The 21,322-nt window shown below is 45.1% G+C and overlaps 1 protein-coding gene across 5 annotated transcripts in view; it reads left to right on the top strand.

The window, feature by feature from the left end:
- The window catches only part of MYOF (myoferlin), a 178,743-nt gene that overhangs the window by 135,263 nt on the left and 22,158 nt on the right, over positions 1-21,322 (top strand). For 3 of the 5 annotated variants that reach the window (XM_019952909.2, XM_019952908.2, XM_070780492.1), the window contains 12 exons: positions 194-375; positions 469-627; positions 753-851; positions 1,791-1,952; positions 3,856-4,021; positions 7,372-7,448; positions 9,334-9,390; positions 10,764-10,775; positions 12,960-13,058; positions 14,808-14,933; positions 17,076-17,231; positions 17,642-17,733. In XM_019952909.2, coding sequence (XP_019808468.2) covers positions 194-375; positions 469-627; positions 753-851; positions 1,791-1,952; positions 3,856-4,021; positions 7,372-7,448; positions 9,334-9,390; positions 10,764-10,775; positions 12,960-13,058; positions 14,808-14,933; positions 17,076-17,231; positions 17,642-17,733 — 1,387 coding nt within the window. The remainder of the gene's footprint in view (positions 1-193; positions 376-468; positions 628-752; positions 852-1,790; positions 1,953-3,855; positions 4,022-7,371; positions 7,449-9,333; positions 9,391-10,763; positions 10,776-12,959; positions 13,059-14,807; positions 14,934-17,075; positions 17,232-17,641; positions 17,734-21,322) is intronic. The other 2 variants (XM_019952911.2, XM_019952910.2) reach the window with 1 other exon arrangement.

Here is a 21,322-nt window from a genome sequence, read left to right as displayed (position 1 = left end):
CTTGCTGCACTGAAACCTTTTTAGTTTGAGGTAGTTCCATTTGTTTATTTTTGCTTCTGTTGCTTTTGTTGTGTCAGATTAAAAAACTATGGCCAAGTCAATGTCAAGGAGCCTACCCCTATGTTTTCTTCCAGGAGTTTTATGGCTTCAGACCTCAGCCATGGCCCACTGTTACTCTCTTTTTCTGTTTTAGATCCATATGCTCATGTCTCCTTCCTTCATCGAAGTAAAACCACCGAGATCATCCACTCAACTCTGAACCCGACATGGGACCAAACGATTATATTCGATGAAATTGAAATTTATGGGGAACCCCAAACCATCCTACAGAACCCACCCAAGGTTATCATCGAACTTTTTGACAATGACCAAGTGGTAGGTAATTTAGCATTTCTAAGATGATTTAGGGAATGATGGAGCTCTATAAGGTTGTTTGTCAGAGAATTTCAGGATTGCTTGTTTCTCTAGGGCAAAGATGAATTTTTAGGACGAAGCATGTGCTCTCCTCTGGTGAAACTAGACTCAGAAATGGACATCACTCCCAAACTTCTCTGGTACCCAGTGATGAATGGAGACAAAACCTGTGGGGATGTCCTTGTAACTGCAGAGTTGATCCTGAGGCACAAGGTACTTACTGAGTTCTCACTCATACATTTTTTTCAGAGTAGCCAATTAAAACACTTGTTAACAACTCCAGGCACTGTTTACTTGAACCAAAGGGAGGCATTGACTTTGCCGTGTTTGTTTCACAGGATGGCTCCAACCTTCCCATTCTTCCCTCGCAAAGGGCACCAAATCTGTACATGGTCCCCCAGGGCATCAGGCCTGTGGTTCAGCTCACTGCTATTGAGGTATGCTGCTTGCCCTGTTTCATTGGTCAGATCAAATGGATGTGGCCACCCAACTGGAATCTTTTGTATAGACATGGAACCTTGCTGTGTCTTTTCTTGCTATCTCCAACTTCCTTTAGAATTTGTCCACAAAACAGAAATATTCATGGAAAATAGAATACTCATCAAAGCAATAAAAACAAGTCAATCCCAATATTGCTGAGGGAATTTAGAATTCCCATTTACTGGGAGCCAGTGGATTTCTAAGTTTCCCGGGTCAACTGGAGAACTGGGAGAGAGGAGATGGACTCAGAGCAGCATGTCTGTGTGTGCTGAGAAAAGGGGACCTGAGGGGGGAGGTGGAGGGGAGGGGTGGGAAGAATGGGAAATGGTGACGTGTCGGGCAGTCTGAGCAGATACAGGTGGAGGGAACTTGATGGACGGCATCCTGCCTACTAGTGAGGGCTCCCTGTTTGTCCAGTCAACAAGCTGTTACTTGGAGGTTTCCATCCTCGGGCTGTCTTGCTAATAAGACTGAGACAGATGACTTTAAACTACAGCTCTTATTTTTGAATAAATGCCTGCAGGTCAGACTCTGTGTTAAGAGTTTTACACTTGATCCCCAGAATAACCCTATGATGGGGAATACTCTCAGCTCCTTTTGTAGCTGAGCCAGAGGGGTTACTAACTTGCCAGAGTTAGAGCTGTGGTGCAGCCAGGATTTGATTCCTGTGCTCTTATCTGCTCTGCTGTTTATCCGCTCAGATAAGGGAAGAAAATGGGCAAAGACACTTTCTCTGTCTGACCTCCAGGCTTTCTAGGATAACATTCTCAGAGATTTGAGGCAAATCGGTTACAAGTCCATCTTAAAGAATTTACCAGTTATTAAGAAAGAGTGTTTCCTTTGAATATTTTTAATATGCTGGGTTTTCTTCCCTTCTCTTTATATTGTTCTCTTAGATTCTAGCTTGGGGCTTAAGAAATATGAAGAATTACCAGATGGCTTCTGTCACCTCCCCCAGTCTCATTGTGGAGTGTGGAGGGGAAAGGGTCGAGTCAGTGGTGATCAAAAACCTGAAGAAGACACCCAACTTCCCAAGTTCTGTTCTCTTCATGAGAGTGGTACTGTATCAAGACTCCATATTAGTCCATGTGTATTGAATTGCTGACTTGTACTTGAAAAATGAATATATACAAATCCATACATTATATATTAATATAGTTCTAAAGTCCGACAACAAATAGAAAAACCCTGCCTTAGTCTGCTTGTCAGTGGCTATCCTCCCTTATCTTCTCACACTGTAGCAATAGTTCCTTAAAGCTTCAAAGAGCCCCAGTGACGCACAAGTATCTATGAGCAATCCTAAGGTATTTCTCCAGAAAACTTCCATCTAGTCAGCTCTCTATGACAAGCTCTTAGTCCTCCAGGAACAGAATATTAACCCCCAGGCATGCCCCTGTAGGTGTGTGAACCAGAATCCCCCATAGTGACTGGCTGGCTGGGAAAGGGAGCTGCAGAGGGAGCTGCAGAGTAATGAGGTGATGGCGCTTGCCCCGCCTCCAGGCGCCCCTAGGGATGGTGCCCACTTTTGCTCCATCGATGTTCCCCTCTGGCAGCCTTAGATCTGGTTCACAGTCCTCGACTGCAGACCCCATAATACTCTGGAGCAAGAAGAGGCTACTCCATTTTTCTATCTTTAAAGCAGTTAAATCCTTAACTTTTTTAAATGGAAAAACCTTTCTTTTAATACTCTACTATAAAAACAGATACAAAGGCATTTCCTCAGTTTTGATGGGGTGGAAGTTCCAGAACCTTCCCATTCCTTTTCCCACCCCAGTCATTTTTCTGACCTTGGGGCCTCCAACACACGGCTCTTGAACTCTAGGGTCATGTGGCTTAACTCCTCCTCTTACGGATAAGGAAACCAAGGCTTGGAGGGAAAAACGCCCTCTGCAAGTTCCATAACCAGTGCCAGGTGTGGCCTGCTGTGCTCAGAGACTCTGTCAAGACTACAGCAGCAGCTACATAGAGCCCAGTGCTGGCTGCATTCACACTCCCTGCATCGGTCTTCAAGCTTGCAGGGCAGGCATTTTCATCCCTCTCAAGTGTGCTTTGGAGAAAACTGAAAGGTTAAGTGATTTACACAAAGAGACACAGCTAGCAAGTGGGTGGCCAGAGTTCAGACTTAAGGTCCCTCCAGCTTCAAAGCCCATGCTTTCCCCTTGGGGTGCTACCAGTGAGCACCCCCTGGAGGCTCCAAGCCAGAATCCCAGAGCGATCCCGGGGCCACTCTGCCCATCCTTGTCTTCTCGCCAGCTCCCTCCCCTGACTCCCAAGCTCTAGTCTGGGATCTAGCCTTGGTCAGCAGAAGTGAGGAAAGCCTCTCAGTTGACCCCAACTTCTATTCCTGTGCAAGGACAGAGGTGGAAATAATCTGAACCACACACCAGGCAGACCTGAGACCAGCCCATGATTCCTCAATCAGACAGTGTCACCAAGGTCACCAGATTGTACATAGAGGAACCAGGAGACAATGAGAAAAGAGCGTCCTATTTTGGCATTGAACTTCCAGGGCTGAAAGACTCCCAAGCTACAGTTACTTCCTGTGAAGGTTCAGTTTTATCTCAATCATTTCTAGATTTTAACTAATTCTAACAAAGTGCTGACTTCACACCCTGTTAACAGAGCAGAGCCAGGGACTAAGGTACACTTTTAGGCACTTCTCGTTCATTAGTTCAGCAACCCGACTGTTATTGAGATCTCTGGGACACAGAAAGGTTCCCTAAGATCATGCCGTGCAGCTATCAGTGGCAGAGCGGGGATTTGACCCCAGGCATCTGGTTCAGAGCTCAGGCCCTTCGTCTCTAGGCTGCTAGCTGCTCACTGTGGGGCCCTGAGCCTATGCCAAATGGGCAGAGAGAGCCTGAGATGGTCCCTTTGGTGGGGGTTAATTGGCAAAGCTGCCCTTGTCAGGACTTGTAGAGAGAAGTGACACCTACCTCTGTGACCCACCTCCCTCCCCAGTTCTTGCCCAAGGAGGAACTGTACATGCCTCCACTGGTGATCAAGGTCATCGACCACCGGCAGTTCGGGCGCAAGCCCGTTGTGGGCCAGTGCACCATTGATCGCCTGGACCGCTTTCGCTGTGACCCTTATGCAGGAAAGGAGGACATCGTGCCACAGCTAAAAGGTAAATGCAAGAGATGACTGAGAAAGTAGCATTGACATAATTACACAACCATGTGTAAAACAGATAATGTGAAGCTGCTGTTTAGCACAGGAAGCTCAGCTTAGAGCTCAGCGATGACCTAGAAGGGGGGGATGGGGAGGTGGGAGGGAGGCTCGAGAGGGAGGGCATATATGTATACTTAGAGCTGAGTCACGTTGTACAGCAGAAACTAACACAACACTGTAAAGCAATTATCCTCCAATTTTTAAAAAAGGGAAATCCAAGTCTCTAAATAACATCTTGGATCTTTTCATGTTGAGCTGATTTCATCTTCACCAACTTCTCAAGGTGCAAGTACTTATTCTCCAGGTTCTGCAGATGAGGGAACAGTTTGATTGACAGCATGCTATGTAACCTTCCCAAGGTGATGCAGTTAGTAAGTGGCAGAGCGCCCCTTGAATCCTGGCCTTGTTTGGAGGGGCCCAGTGCTCAAACTGCTACCTTCTGAAATATCCTGCTCCTGGGAAAAAACATTTCTTTTTTGTGTTGTCCAGCAGAAAAATCAAACGGGACAATGGGTGGTTGCCGTTTGCCATGATAAATATTTTGATGGGAGATACAGGGGCCCCTCTGTGAGCACTGAAGGAGCAGGGAATTTTTAAATTGCTTTCTATCTATTGTTCCACCTCATTAATGCATCACAACATCCTTATAATGTGATTTGAAACATATGATTTCATTGTTACCCTTGGAGGAAAAAATAATACCTGCTGAGTTTAATTCCTGGCTTTAGGTCACATAATTAATGTGTAAGTGTTAGAGCAGGCTATAGTATTATCCTAGGGTTCTGTATGAAAGAATAACTATATGGATAGCATTTTGCACTTGTTTATTCAAGAATTACTTGTTTTTTAGTTTACCATGTGCCAGAGACTGTGTTAGGGGCTGGGGACTGGATCCCACCCATGAGCAAGATCCCTAGGCTTGTGAGATTAGACCCAGCGGAGAACTGACACCCATTCAGCTGATCGCTGATGGCCTCAAAACTGAAACAGATGTCTTCTGTTTGAGCAGCTGTGCTGCTAACTGGTTCTGTGTAATCTTCCATAAGGTTTGGTATTGATTTTACAGAGCCTCTGAAACTTATCTGCATTGTGGGTCTGAGCATCCTGAATCCCTGATTCAGAGAAGAGAGAAAAAAATCCACAGTCACACTTGAGCCAAACCCTACATGTGTTTATCCACACATTTCCCGTGAAATGCATTTTGTGCTGAATAGATGGTGCCTAAACAGCAACATTTTTATAACAAGGATTCACGTAACTGCAGACGTTCTTTGATCTGGGATTATATAATGGAGAGAAAGTGTTTCCCTGGTGTGTTTTCTACTGCTTTCATGAGGGAACACTCTTTGACACAAATATGTGAAATCATTAGGAAGGTATAAATGCACATTTTCTCTGGCCTCAGAATCTGAGTGGACCTATGTATGTCAGTAGGTCAGGGGCAGACAGAGGCCTCCTGGTTCATAATTCTATGGAGTTAACTCAAGGCTTCAGAGAGTCACTGAAGAGGAAATGGGGAACACATTAAGGTGTGTGGGAATGGGTGAATGGGGAACACAGTGTTCCCAAGACCAGAAGCTGTTATTTTAGATCCACCTGATACTTTGTTTAAACCAAGTTGAGGTAAGAGTGCAGGGATATGCTCGGTTGGTCTGGTGGGGGAGGCACACACCTCCCATCCCCAAGGTGTTGTTGACATGAGGACTGTGACGTGGAGAACTGATGATATAGAAAGGATCCCCCGTGCGGTTTTCCAGCATGCCTGCCCACTCACCCTTCTGTGCTGCTGCAATTGTTAGGAGTTGGGGGAAGCTATCTTGGAAGCATAGAGACTGCTGATAGATCTGGGTGTGCCACATGGATACTCAACCACCTAGCAACAGCATAGCAACTGGTGCATCATAGATTCTCAGTGTCAGTCTCCTCTGCTTCCCCAGTGTTCCTCTGATCGTTTCTTTGACATTTACAAAGGGCATGCTTTGCTCTGTACTCTGGTATGACAGTTAAAACACAAGCATTAACGTCAGAGAGACCTAGGTTACTTACTTGCACTTGTGATTGATTGTTCAACCTGAAGCAGACTTGCTTTCTCTGAGCCTCAGTCTGTTTGTTTTTAATCTCTATAATGGGTATAATGCCACATATGCACTTATTCTACAAGATTTTTGAGGGGTTAAATGAGATCATGTATGTAAAGAGTTTAGCCCACTGCCCAGCACATGGCAGGTGCTTAAAGAACGTGTTTTCCCTCCTGTATGTCCTATGCATCAATTGCTGGGTCAAATAAAAAGTTCTTTTGCCTTGGCAGAGTTTGTTCTGTCTGGGTTCTGGCTTTCTGATGAATGTCTGTCTGCCTGATGTCTTCATTCATAAAGCGCATCTGTACTTCTCACTCCATCCTGCCCCAAGCTGAAGCTTTGGCACCCCATTCAGCTGAACCAAATCTGGTGAGCCCTGGGAGGCTACTCATGAGCCCTCGCTCTAACCCCAGACTCTAGAGCCACACATATTCTGGGAATTATTTAAAGTCAGGATGGGTGCCTTTTCCCTCTACATATACTGTAAGAGGGAGAAGGCAATGGCACTCCACTCCAGTAATCTTGCCTGGAAAATCCCGTGGATGGAGGAGCCTGGTAGGCTTCAGTCCATGGGGTCGCTAAGAGTCGGACACGACTGAGGGACTTCACTTTCACTTTTCACTTTCATGCATTGGAGAAGGAAAGGACAACCCACTCCAGTGTTCTTGCCTAGAAAATCCCAGGGACGGGGGAGCCTGGTGGGCTGCCGTCTGTGGGGTCGCACAGAGTTAGACATGACTGAAGCGACTTAGTAGCAGCAGCATACTGTAAGAACTGGGGCTGAAAGAGGCCGCTGCAACTTCAGCCGTGAAATGTGCCTATTCACCCTGCTTTGCTTTTCTGTGTCTTAGAACAGATCCCATGAAAAGGAGGCTCCTTTTCTGTAGCCCCCCAGGGCCCCAATATCACTCCTGTATCCTCTAAAGACATGTGTTGATAAAATGCTTTTTTTGAGCATTCCCTATCTACAGGCATTGGGCTAACTAAGGTGAAAGGAAAAAAAAACAGGCCAGATAATCCCCTTAAAATGTCTCAAACCAATCATATTTTGGGAAAAGTGATGAATTGTTGGGTTATTTTTCTACAGTCCGGTGTGGTCTTCTCCATTTAGTAAGTCTCATCCAGGAGCAAACTCTACCATCCACTGTGTGGCTGTTAAACTTGAAATAGAAAGCTTACCACTATATTTTTGTAAGTATCTGAGATTATGAAATTGTCTGTCTTGCAGCCTCCTTTTTGTCTACCCCACCCCGCCGGGACATTGTTATTGAAATAGAGGACACCAAGCCATTACTAGCTTCAAAGGTAGGCTTAGAATTGATCGTTCATTGAATGATGTTGGCTTTATCTTCCAGGTATCTAAGCATTAGTTGAATTCAGTCGAACAACCATTCAATGCGACTAAAGATAACAAACGAACTTATCACGGTAAAGAACCTGGCTCTTAATTCATCAGTAGCTTTGGTGACATTGTGTGAACTCCTGTCCTCTCCCCTCAGTCACCAAGGATACTTAAAATAATACTTGGAACCGTGCTGCACTCTGCACGAGGGAGGGGAATCTAGACAGCAGTAAGTTTTAAAATCTCCCCAAGTGATTCTAACGTGCAGGCAGGTGTGAGAACCGTTGATGTGGATGGTCTGAGTGGTATCATTTGCAAGAGCAATCTCAGGACCGAATATACAAGCATCACAACATTCAGAAGAGAGATTCATGGACTAACTCACCAGTTCTTTTCCCCCTAAATGAAACAGAGGAGTCATGGATTTTTAATGACTCTATTTGTCAGTGTATGGGATATCCCTGACTTTTATATTCACTGTGGTTTTGAAATTAAGACATTGGTGGAAATGCTCACTCAGGACCCTATTTTAAAACCATTCCATCCAGTTTGACAAGAAGGAAAGGGTTGGCGGGAGGGAGTTCTCAGCCCAGAAAAAAGAAAACATCAAATATCTCCCTGTTTCTGTTGGCATTCATGATGGACTTTCACAGCATGTTTTAATGTGCAAACTGGCCAGAAAGTACACATGATTGCACTTTAATGTGTTAGATCCATAAACAGTGCCTTTAAAGAAATCGACTTTCTTCCCACTGCATTAAACTCACTAACAATTGGACCATATTAAATGTGGGCTCCACAGCCAGCACCGCTAGCAGTGCGTTTGATTCTATTCCCTGAGAACCCTCTGCAGTCAGAAATGACAATATCAAATTTGCAAAACCACTGTGTTTACTTTATAAACAACCCCAGATACTCTCAATAAAACAGTAGTAGCCCAGGGAGAAGTATAATATACTTAAGATCTTTTAAGTACATTTTCACAACTACTCTGGAAAAAGTCAGTTTAAGATACTACCCTGTGATCTGCCTCCAGATTCCATTGCCAATCAGGTCTTTGTGCCTTCTGTATACCCGGTAGCCCCAGGTGTGGAGGATCAAGAAAAAGAATAAAGTCACCTATGCGCCAATCTCACTCATTTCTTCCCAGTAGTTAAGAGATGAGGCTGCTGTAGCAACACACAGTGAAAGCTGAATTTACAGCATATTTTAAGTTGCAGCCCAGTGGGATTGAGGAAGGTCGTATCATTCTCACATACTGTATATCACTTTAATCAGCCGCTCTCCTAACACCTAGTGGATGTATACTGGGTTGATAAGAAAGACTATTCAGAATGGCCTCTGAAAGTCTGATTCCATCTGTTCATTGGGGAAGACAGGGCTCATCTATGCAAAGTCAAATGAGCAAAGTTGAGCTCTGGAAGAACCAATGACCAGCTTGCTGATGTCCTGGATTATATGTACATGTAAAATATGTCCACACATGTAACACACATACCCGCATGTAATGTGTGTGTTGTGTATGTTACATGTACATGCTTTGTGTGTGTGATGAACGTCTATTACCACTAACTCAGTTCAATCCTCTTATGTGGGTAAATGGAGGGACTGGGTCAACACTGTGCTGAGGATGGAAGCTGGAGGCTGTGGCTTCAGGTGACAGCCTCATGCTCACAGAAACTCACACCACCACCCTGTGGTGACTGAGAGCTCTCGTGCGATGGGCTCAGCACCACCACAAGTAAAGTGGGAAATACACACAGGGCGGGGTGGGGGGATCACTAAGTGCTAGCTGGGTGTCATGGACATTCCTACATGGCCGTTTCAACGATTACCTTCCAATTCCAGTGCTTAAGCAGTATGTCAACAGCACTCAGCAAAATGGCTTCTCCAAGGACAGTGCATGTATGTATGATAAGAAAACGCACGGAGCTGCCTGGGGCTGCAGGGACTTCGCTCTAGAGGCTCGAACTCTCCTTTTCAGATTCTTTCTAGATTTTGGAGCGAAAGATGATCTTTAAACAAATGTGATTGAAGCTTCAGGGGAGAATCTGCTGTGCCCTGTGGATGTAATGAAGCAAGTTACTTCAAGTTGCTTCAGTTACTTTTTCATGTGAAGTTATGAGCAAGTGGACGTGAATATATTTTCCTGTATTCTAGATTTTAACATCAGCAATCTGTTTTGAAAATGCTTTTTAAATCATGAACTGCTCATTTCTTTGAAAAGATTTCGGATAGATGAAAATAGATGTGAATAAAAAGATTCTAAAAATCTGAATTCAGAATGTGCAAACACTTTTGGTATAAAATCCCTCTCTCCAAAATCTCATTTCAGTTGTGGTAATTTAACTCTTAATCGCACTTTGATACTAATCTAATAGAATTGTTACATCTGCCTCTCTGCTTCTCTTGGCAATTCTGTGTGCTAAACAAAAGTTGATCTGGAAAATGCTGAGGGGCACTTGCAAAAGAAGCCTCATAGCCATCCCGCACTCCCTGCACGAAGTGCCTGTAGTAAGTAATCACAGTTCCCTTATATTGGAAATGAAGTTAGGAGGCCACAATTCTTCAAACTGCCCTGAGGGCGAGCTTGGCTAATGTTCCAGCAGGTACCAAGAGAAAAGTGAAACCCCAACATCCTAGCTGTCAATTCTTTCATCTCCTGGTAGATTCTCCATGCAAAAACTCAAAAGGGAAGGATTTGGTCAGTGAGAGACTTGACATCATAGAACAACTTTGATGGATGGATATGTATTTGGTACTTTAACATCAACATGGGGAAAAAGCAAGAAAAGATGCTTATTAATAATGATATTGCAATCATGCTGGGTATAAACATCTTGCAACAGGAGTTTTTGGAGAGATGAGAATTAAGCCAGCTGGGAATATACTTTAAAAGCTAAATGGAATGAAAGGTTTGGGGCAGGAAGGAGAACAACTATACCCTGCTAATCCCCCAATGCCATATGTAATCACTGTGCTGGTGGACAGAGATTGTCTAACTCTATTAAAATGGGATGTGGGTGACTACCTCCAAGCCTTTTGTTTTAATACTGTTTGTAACTCTTTTGCACATTTTCAGAGAAGAAACCAAAAAGATGTGTTTAATAATGAGATCATCTTGAATAAATAAACCATCAAAATGTTGATAATATAAATGATGGTTGAAAATAATGTCTCTTTTTCTCTTTCTTGTTCAACCTAATGCTCATGGTTCTCTACCTCCATGTGACCTATACATGTTTTGCCTTCTTCCTGGCCATATATGTGATGAACAGCTAACAGAAAAGGTAACTGTTTTATACAATTTGCTAGATTTATAATTCATGTATTTTTCCTATGGCTGATATGTAAAAAAAAACAAAACAAAAAACTGTTTTTAAATCCAGGATTGGGTTTACTGATCCACAGAGGGGAAATAACTGTATGTGTAAACATATGTGTACTATACACAGAGAAGAAGTAGCTTTTCTTGAGTATTTCTTCTGTCTCACCCCCTGATGAAATAGGAGCTGTGTTGCCGATGACATACTATTTTGGGCAACCTCTTTACTAGGTGGATTAAGATGCAGGTGGGTCTGATGAGGATCTATTCTTGTTATAAATCTGAATGGAATTTATAGTCATAGCCTACTATAAACTACAGCCTTCTGGAGTTTGAGAATATTTCACAAGTGATTCCAAATGCCATCCCTTCCGCCCAAAGAACCACCAAAGGTTCTCAACTCTGGCTGCACATTGCCTGGGGAACTTTTGAAAGCATCCTGGATGCCAGGTCTCACTCCAGGCTGATTGAATTAGAATTTTCAAGAATAGATTGGGAGCCACTGGTCTGAACAAAGCATAATGCCTCCGTACTCTTGCTTCATATTTTATAACCAAAGTTCCTCCTCCTAATCATCTTCTTTGATGTCCAGAACAACCCTATGAGAATGATGTGGAAGGACAGTGTTAGCCAATTCAGTGGATGAAGAAAATGTTGCTCAGAGATTTTAAACAGCATATCTAATGCAGCGTGGTTTGTAACTTAAGGGTATGGCTTATAATGTAAAGGATAGAACTTGAGTTAGAAACAGTTTCTCCCATGCTTAGCTTAGTGAGCTTTGTTTTGCAATGTGTTGCTGGCTCAAAAGGCTAAGGAAATGAAATAGTAGGAAAACACATACTGGAGGATGGAACAGTCAACACATACTACAGGGTTGTTTTTTCACTTTACCTGTGTACGCAAATGTTGTTGAGTCGCACTGTTGGCGACCCCATGGACTGCAGCATACAGGCTTCCCTGTCCTTCATTATCTCCCAGAGTTTGCTCAAATCATGTCCATGGATGTGATGCTGTCTAACCATCTCATCCTCTTTTGCCCTCTTCTCCTTTGTGTATGTAAATCAGTTCAGTTTAGTCGCTCTGTCGTGTCTGACTCTTTGCAGCCCCATGAACCACAGCACGCCAGGCCTCCCTGTCCATCACCAACTCCAGGAGTCCAACCAAACCCATGTCCATTGAGTTGGTGATGCCATCCAATCATCTCATCCTCTGTCGTCCCCTTCTCCTCCTGCCCTCAATCTTTCCCAGCATCAGGGTCTTTTCAAATGAGTCAGCTCTTTGCATCAAGTGGCCAAAGTATTGAAGTTTCAGCTTCAACATCAGTCTTTCCAATGAATATTAAGGACTGATTTCCTTTAGGATGGACTGGTTGGATCTCCTTGCAGTCCAAGGGACTCTCAAGAGTCTTCTCCAACACCACAGTTCAAAAGCATCAATTCTTCTGCACTCAGCTTTCTTTATAGTCCAACTCTCACATCCATACATGACCACTGGAAAAACCATAGCCTTGACTAGATGGACCTTTGTTGAGAAAGTAATGTCTCTGCTTTTCAATATACTATCTAGGTAGGTCATAACTTTCCTTCCAAGGAGTGAGCATCTTTTAATTTCATGGCTGAAATCACCATCTGCAGTGATTTTGGAGCCCAGAAAAATAAAGTCACCACTGTTCCCACTGTTTCCCCATCTTCATTTCCCATGAAGTGATGGGACCAGATGCCATGATCTTAGTTTTCTGAATGTTGAGCTTTAAGCCAACTTTTTCATTCTCCTCTTTCACTTTCATCAAGAGGCTCTTTAGTTCTTCTTCACCCTGCATACATAAGGCTGGTATGTAAATATCAACAGGATAAAAGAGTAAAAACAGTCAAATGAATAGACTGTATCCATAGAATGTTAGAAAATCACCCAGTATAGCTGTGGCCATTAAAGCCACACACATTTCATTGGCCAAGGATCATCACCTCACCTCCAGCTTCCAGGTGAAAGAATTCTTATTGCTTTGGTTCATGTAAACAAAAGTCACATAATCTTACTTCTTTCAGGTTCAGAAGTACCTGTTTCTCTTTTCTATTACATAGTTTTCCTGCAATGATTGGAAATCCAGGTCATCACTAAGGTTTTGCCATTTTGTTGTGTCTTTCTTTAGGAGGAAGAAATTGTTGACTGGTGGAGTAAATTTTATGCTTCCACAGGGGAACATGAAAAATGTGGACAATATATTCAGAAAGGTTATTCCAAACTCAAGGTACCTGGGCCTGTGCAACTGTGGGTGGGGGATGAACATGCGATAAGACTGGTTGCATGCCGAGCTGAGTGAAAACCTGAAAGGTCGATGGTAGGGGTTGAAGGGGAGGGGCGAGGAGCACCTCTAGGGGAGCCGTCTTGTGATGGATTTTGGCTTTGCTTAGATTTCCAGGGCTTGAGAACAGCTGTTGATTTATGGTTTTTGTGACTGCCACTTTGGGGCTTAGGACATCTGGCTGAGTGAGGGCTGGATTGGGTTGGCACTGCACTAATTAGAGCCGTAAACAGCTGTCCAATTTGACCAAGGGAGACCTTAGAAGTCATGGTGCTCTTGCAAAACAGCATGAAACATCAGCATGCTTCATTCTGTCCTCCATTCTGGGCCTCAGTTTTACTAGCTGAGCAGTTGATTCTTTTACATGCATGCAGCATACAATCACAACTGGGTGTCCAGGAGGGAGATGAGCTTTTGAACTAGGCAGATCTGGTTATGGATGATCTTTCTGTTAAGGGTTTGAGTTTTCTAGTTCTTTTTTTTTTTTTTTTTTTTAGTTTTCTAGTTCTTTATTCAGTTTTCCAGTAGTAAAGCTAAAGCGAAGGCTAACATTTTCAGAACAATGCATAGCAGAAAGAGAAACTTTAAAATGAGAAATATCAGGCCATTAAAGTAATCATCTCACATGGAACTCTGCTCAGTGTTATGTGGCATCCTGGATGGGAGGGGAGTTTGGGGGAGAATGGAGACATGTATATGTGTGGCTGAGTCCTTTTGCTGCTCGCCTGAAACTGTCACAACATTATTAGTTGGCCATACCCCCAATACAAAATTAAAAGTTAAAAAAATGTTTTTCTCCATCAAAGTGGGAAAATCCACATTCTTGCATGTGATTGTCATCACGTCTCAATGTAGCTTAAGAAACACCAGCATGTAAAGAACCTCTCATTTAGAGAAATAGACTAGTCTGGTGGATCAGCCCCACAGTCCATCCTCCGTCTCTCCCTCTTTCCATCCTTGCTTCTCCTCCTCTTCTTCTAGCTCTTTATCAAGGTATAATTTATATACAGTAAAGTGATTCATTCAGTGAGTTATGATTATATATATATACCTACATAAACCACTACCAAACAAGGCAACAAACATTCCCCTCTCCCCAGAAAACTCCTTTGTGTACCTCTTTCCAGTCAATTCCTAAAACCTTCCAACCCTCTTTGACAGCTGATCTGATTTCATCATCACAGATCAGGTTTGCCTGTTTTCATACTGCGTATAAGTGGACTCATACAATACGTATTTGTGTGTGTGTATTTTTGTGTGTGTGGCTTCTGTAGTCCAAGACAGTAGTTTTGAGATCAGTCAGGTTGTCATATATCAGTAGTTTGTCATATATCAGTACTTTGCCCCTTTTTATTGCTGAGTCATATTCCATTGCATGGATGTATCATGACTTGTTTATCCATTCTCTGATGATGAAGCTGCTGTGGACATTCTTATACCATGCAGACATGTGTTCATGTCTCTTGGATGAACACGTAGGAATTCAACTTCTGTATCACAGTGTAGCTGGATATTTAACTTCAAATTGCCAGACACTTTGACAAAGTGTTTTTATCGTTATGCACTCCAGCTGGCAATGTGAGAGTTCCAGTTGCTCCATCCACACCTCGGGCGCCTTTGGTATTGTCAGTCATTTTGATTTTAGATCCCACCTGTGTTATAATGAGAAATTAAGAATCTGTTGATGGTTTGCAGATATATGATTGTGAACTAGAGGATGTAGAGGAATTCGAGGGCCTGACGGACTTCTCAGATACTTTCAAGCTGTTTCGAGGCAAGTCAGATGAGAATGAAGACCCTTCTGTGGTAGGGGAGTTTAAGGTGAGTAAAATGTATGTCTATCCTGTTTAAAATTCATATTTATTTTCATTATAGACCTAGGATAATGGACCACCAGTCTCTGGGTCAGAGACCTATCCTCTGACACCTGAAGGATGCTTGGAAATGCTAACAAGGAAAAGGGCAATGGGATTGGGGGCAGAATCCTCAAAGCCAGTCTTCCAAGCTGATGCCAACCAGCCTTGAATCTTGTAGAGTCAGCCTCTCTAAGTCCTACCCCCCACCACCACACGCGTGCGTGCACACACGTACGTCCCCCACCCCCTCCCAGGCTTTCAGCTGGATCATCAGTACAACACCTTCCCAATCCATTGTCCTTGTTCCCTTTCTCATTCACGATCCAGTCCATCCTCCATACAACCAAATCCGATCATGTTTCTTGACCACTTAAAGGCATTGCTTGAGTTTCCACTTGGTCAAGTCTCAACTCCTTCCTAGGGTGGAGCTGGCCTTTCACAAGCTTCTTGTCTCCCCTGCCACCACACCCTCTCCAAGCCCGAAACACATGCTGTCCTCTCACAACTTGGAGCCTTGGGACAAGCTCTTCATTCCCTGGATGCCCTTCCTTCCTGCTCTGTGGTCTGACAAACTCCTACTCATTCTTTTCAATGCCAGCTCCAATGTCACATGCTTTGTGAAGTGCTCCCTGATTGCTCCTGGCAGGGTGACTCACTTCTGCTCCAGGCTCCCTGGGTCCCCACCACTAGTAAAGCGCCTTTCACATCATAAGTATCTGCTTTCAGGACTGCACCTCCCCCCAACCACAGGGGGTAACAAATCTGTTACTTCTAATCCTTTCAATAGCAGACATTACTAATCAATCAGACCAGTTTACCCTATTTTGGTCTCAAAATCCTTGTCATTAGAGCTTCCACTCCATTGACTGAAGATAGCATGAGAGTCATCCCTGTGCCAGACTGGATTCCTTGAGTTCATTTTTGGGCCCCCAGTACCTGGCACATGGTAGGTCCTCACTTCATGCTGCTTTACTGAATGAAAGTAGCTGGATCCTAAGACCCATGTATTCTGAATCCAACTTTAGTGCTTACTCTTGTACATAAGCTGGTTTCAAGATAAAATATAAAGCCTCTCAAGCTGACCTGATGGCTCACTCATTCAAAAACCACTTACTGTGCCCAGCTTCATGCCCAGCCCTGTGTTAGGTCCTGGAGACAGTGACAAACAAGAAATATTTCCCCCCTTCAGGAAGCTCAGTCTAGTGAGGAATATAGAAAATAAATAGTAATGACGCTCCGACAGCTCAGTTGGTAAAGAATCCACCTGCAATGCAGGAGACCAATTCCTGAGTCAGGAAGATCCACTGGAGAAGGGAGAGGCTACCCACTCCAGTATTCTTGGCCTTCCCTTGTGGCTTAGCTGTAAAGAATCTGCCTGAAATGTGGGAGATCTGGGTTTGATCCTTGGGTTGGGAAGATCCCCTGGAGAAGGGAAAGGCTACCCATTCCAGTATTCTGGCCTGGAGAATTCCATGGACTGTATAGTCCATGGGGCACAGAGTCAGACACGACTGAGTGACTTTTAGTGAAGCAGATGTCATTGCTGCAATATGGATGAATGTGGTGTTAGAAGATGTTAGGAAACTTATCCAATCCGGGGGCAGTCAGGGAGGCTTCCTGGAAGAAGTGACACTTCTCAACTGAGACCTGAAGGGTGAACAGGAGTTTGCCTGGGAGTGGAAGGGGATTTATGCAGTAATGCAAAAAAAAAGGGGATATCACCTTAGTATTTTATTGGGTTTAAAAAATAATCATTTTTATTCCTGTCTTCAAAAAATGTGCAGAATTTCATGCCTACCACCTCCTTTGCCATCATATTGGTCCAAGCCACTTCCACGTCTCCCCTGGGGTTTTGCCAGGCCTCCCAGCTTCTGCCCTGCCCTTCCTTCTCTCCTGTGATCTATTAGTTACTTTATCATCATTCACTTTCCCCATCAGAAACTTGCAAAGTGCACCATAGCTTTCTTTCACAAAAGTGGTCCTTCCTCCCCCAATCCCACAGCCCTCTGTGGCTGTCCCTCATGTCCTGGGGGTACGCCACTGCCCTGGGCCCTCTGCTCTGGTCACCCAGGGCCCTGGGCTCCATCTGTGTGTGTCTCTCCTATAGGGCTCCTTCCGAATCTACCCACTGCCGGATGACCCCAGCGTGCCGGCCCCTCCCCGGCAGTTTCTGGAGTTACCTGACAGCGTCCCGCAGGAATGCACGGTTAGGATTTACATTGTTCGAGGCTTAGAGCTCCAGCCCCAGGACAACAATGGCCTGGTAAGAGTCTGGGTGTGGGGCCTTCTCCTGTAGCAAGATAATTACAGTCTTCAACCACCATAATTGTCATGTTCCTTCTTTCTGGGCGTCTGTTATCTCTCGAGGGGAAAGATACTCTATCAAAACAATCTGTTCAGGAGGACGGTCCCAATGGGGATTTACCTAAGAGCTTGAAGGGAAGGGGCTTTGGAGCCTCTGGATCATCCTTCTCATTTTACAGATGTGACCTCAGAGAACTGCTTTGTCACTGCTCCCGGCCACCGCCTCTCCTCCAAAGGCGCGCTGGGTGCATGGCGCCAAGAAGGAGCACTACCCAGACCTGATCTGAGGCCGCCCCGAGTCTGTCCCAGACACTGACTGAAGTTGGCACCCCACAGTGACATAACCTGTCCTCTGTTTCGTCCCCACAGTGTGACCCTTACATAAAAATAACACTGGGCAAAAAAGTAATTGAAGACCGAGACAACTACATCCCCAACACTCTCAACCCGGTGTTCGGCAGGTAACAGCTATTTCCTAACATTTTTCTGTGTTTTTTTTCTCCATGGCCTCCATGCTAAGGACGCAGTATGTGCCGCCATGCTTTGCTCTAGGCCCAGAAGCTGTGAAACCATGTCTATGAACTATTCAGATATCCAAGTCAGTGGGGCGGATAATGAATATGTAGATACATAAATAAAAGCATTTCATGAAAGCAAAAAGTGCCATGAAGAAAATAAAACCAAGTCTACGAGACCTGCCCTAAGACCTGGGGGGGCAGGGGTAATAGGACGTGGATGGTAGGAGGCCCAGAAGTCCAGAGAATTTGTGGCTTCTAGACAAGAAGAATAGGCAGTGACTTCCGTGGAGTGACAGGGTGGTTCTCACACCCCGATCCTGTTGAGCTCTCTTATCTGGGATGCTTTGATTCCATTGTTTTGAGCCAATGTTGTTGACTCTGTTACCAAAAACTGGGAAGGGAGAAGAACATGATGGCATCAGATGTCCTGCTCCCTGTCTTCTGCTCAAGAAGATTCTTGAAATAGCATTACTATCTTCATCCTTGCCATCTGACGTTTGTTTCTGCATGGTTACACTGATCTCATCAGAACCTTCTCAAGGATAAGGCAAACCCAAGTGACCTCTAAAGAGGACTAGTTTTGTCAGCTATAAACTTCTTCCACATTTAATAATAGCTACTATTACAAGCTTTCCTGGTGGCTCAGTGGTAAAGAATCTGCCTGCTGATGCAGGAGATGCGGGTTTGATCTCTGGGTTGGGAAGATCCCCTGGAGAAGGAAATGGCAACCCACTCCAGTATTCTTGTCTAGGAAATCCCATGGACAGAGGAGCCCAGCGAGCTATGGTCCGTGGGGTCACAGAGTCGGACATGACTGAGCAACTAAACTATTTGCTAAGCTTTTACTGAGGGCTTGCACTATAGTGAGCCCTTCATAGAAAACATCTCAAGAATCCCACCACTCTGAGGGGCTACTGACAAAGAGGAAACTGAGGCACAAAGGGAATGAACACCCAGCTCACCCCGCTGGGGAGTGGCAGAACCGGGGCCCATGCCCCGGCTACCTGACTGCAGGGTCTGCATGGCTGCCATGCTGCACTCTGTGCAGCTGCCGCCATCTGATATTCACCTCCGTGTCAGACCCTGCAGCCGGCAGGGCAGGGGGTCTCAGCCCCACGTCACAGTGAGGGAAACGGCACCCGAGCTGCGTGCACGGGAAGCCTAAACTTGGGGAGAAATCCTGACCAAGCCCCAGGCTTTCCCAACCAACTTAGTACTGCTTCGTGCTTATAGCCAAGCCATCACCTGCAGGGCTTCCTGGTGGCTCAGACAGTAAAGAATCTGCCTGCAATGAAGGAGACCCAGGTTCAGTCCCTGGGTTGGGAAGATCCCCTGGAGAAGGGAACAGCTACCTGCCTGGAGAATCCCATGGACAGGGAAGCCTGGCGGCTACAGTACATGGGGTCACAGAGTTGGACATGACTGAGCAGCTTTCACATCACCTGTAGAAAAATGTTCTTGGCTAAAAACATTTGCATTGTTTTCCCCAGAACACTAGCGAGGAGAACACCTTGTTCTTATTTGATGTGTGGCTGGTATCTTAATTTCTGGCTTTATTATCCTGCCCATCTGCTGCTTCTCATGTGTGGTGGATGGAACCCTTACACATTCCTTCCCTCTCTCACGTGTGAGTGTGCGCGCACACCCACATCCACCCACATGCGAACACACACACACACCCCACACACACACACAGCCATATACACACACACCCACACCCACAGCTACACACCCACATCCCCACACACCCCACACATACCCCCTCACACACATACACACTCCCCCACCCCCATTCCCCCCCGCCCCCATACACACCCTTTGTGCTGCACATCCCGGAGCCATGTGCTGGAGCCAGGCAGTGGAAATAATCCTCTGGCATGGCAATATGATCGTTTTCCTTTTCTTCCGCTGATCCAGCCCTGAGGTCTAGACAGGAAAAGGCATGCAGTGCAGGAAGGAGGGCCCCATGCGAGGGAGACAGGGAAGCAGGGAAAGCCAGCTTTTATGGGAGAAAAGCAGCACTGCCTACATCACTGTCTTGGAGAAGCCAAGCACAAGCTTAATTAAGTGTCAGGAAAAGTCTTGGTCAAGCCACCTCAGGAGGAAGTGATGCCATCAGGCTCCATGTGGCCAGTCCCCGTCCAGTGAACTCAGACTTGGCTCCATCCAGCAGGGTGGAGCCAGGGAGACCCCAGCTCCACAACCCCTCCTAGGCTCCAGGCCCTGGCCTCAGTCTTACTGGGTGACTTTCTTCTCAGCGGAGACTCAGGAATTCTGGGACAGAGATTCAGGAAAGAGCAACCTTTCCTATCTGCATGGCACTGTTATCACATCACATTCAATGGAATGTTAGTCTGCCAAAAAGATGTTAATTGGTGTTCCAAGGAAAAGCATATTTCTTCATCAAACCAGGATGCCTGGGTTAAAAAGATAACTGCAGGATTTCTCAGAGCCTTCAGTTTGCCCAGAGGAACACTGGAAGAAGTGATTCTCAGCCTTATTTGAGCAAAGAATTTTTTCTCAACAGACACGTATTACCTGTCCCTTGGGATTCAGTAATAGAATTTGGGGGCATGTGTGGATACAGTCTGGTCAGGACTATAGCCCCTTCTCTCCTGGGATGCCTGCCTTTTGCAGGCCCCGCCTGGCTGCAGAAGTCTGGGGAAGTCACTGAGATGTGTCTAGGAGACCCCTGGAAGCTTGTATCCAGAGCCCCACTGATGTATACCCTTTTATTCCAGAGCTTAGTAGTTCTGGCTCTTTAGGCAAGAACCGGACCACACACCAGAGTGACAGGAGGAGGGGCAGAGGCACAGGGGGAGAGGAGAGATTTAAGGGGCTGCTCACAGTTTGTGGTCCAGAGTTTGTTGAGCACCTCCTAGGGGACCCGCCCCTCTGTGTGCAGGTACAGACCCAAACCTCACCCATCTGCATTCATGCCATACAGTCATTACCCTCTCAGAAGTGGTGCCACATTGCTCACCTGCCACAGAAACTACTGTTTGATTATCTGGTGGTCTCTCAGAAGGGTTTGTGTTTTCATACAGATACTATAGGAAAGCCTTCGAGAATCAGTGGAGAGCCAGAGAGCCTGGGAGGAGAGAGGGAGCCTTCTGGGCAGCTTTCCATTGCCCTCCTCCAATCCCGATGCTCCCGTGGGGTTAGCCCAGGATGTTCCATGGTCTGTAAAATGGGGATAATAATCCCTACCAGCTCATGTTGTTGTAAGAGTCAAGGGAATAAATGTTTAGAAAGCATTTGGTATAATTCTTAACAATAAGTATTATTTAATGTATAATAATAATATTATTATTGCTGGTGGATTTTGAGTAATGCCCTCATACCAAATGCTTTCTAAACATTTATTCCTTTGACCCTTACAACAACAACATGAGCTGGTAGGGATTATTATCCCCATTTTACAGATGAGAAAACAGAGCACAGAGACTTTAAGTAGTTGCCCTAGGGTCCCACAGCTAGTAAGCAGCAAAACTGGGATTTTCCTTAGGCACTTAAAGCCCCAGATCTTCTC

This window comes from Bos indicus, chromosome 26, assembly GCF_029378745.1.
Source record: "Bos indicus isolate NIAB-ARS_2022 breed Sahiwal x Tharparkar chromosome 26, NIAB-ARS_B.indTharparkar_mat_pri_1.0, whole genome shotgun sequence".
NCBI classification, from domain to species: domain Eukaryota; kingdom Metazoa; phylum Chordata; class Mammalia; order Artiodactyla; family Bovidae; genus Bos; species Bos indicus.
This window is presented reverse-complemented; position numbering and strand designations above follow the sequence as displayed.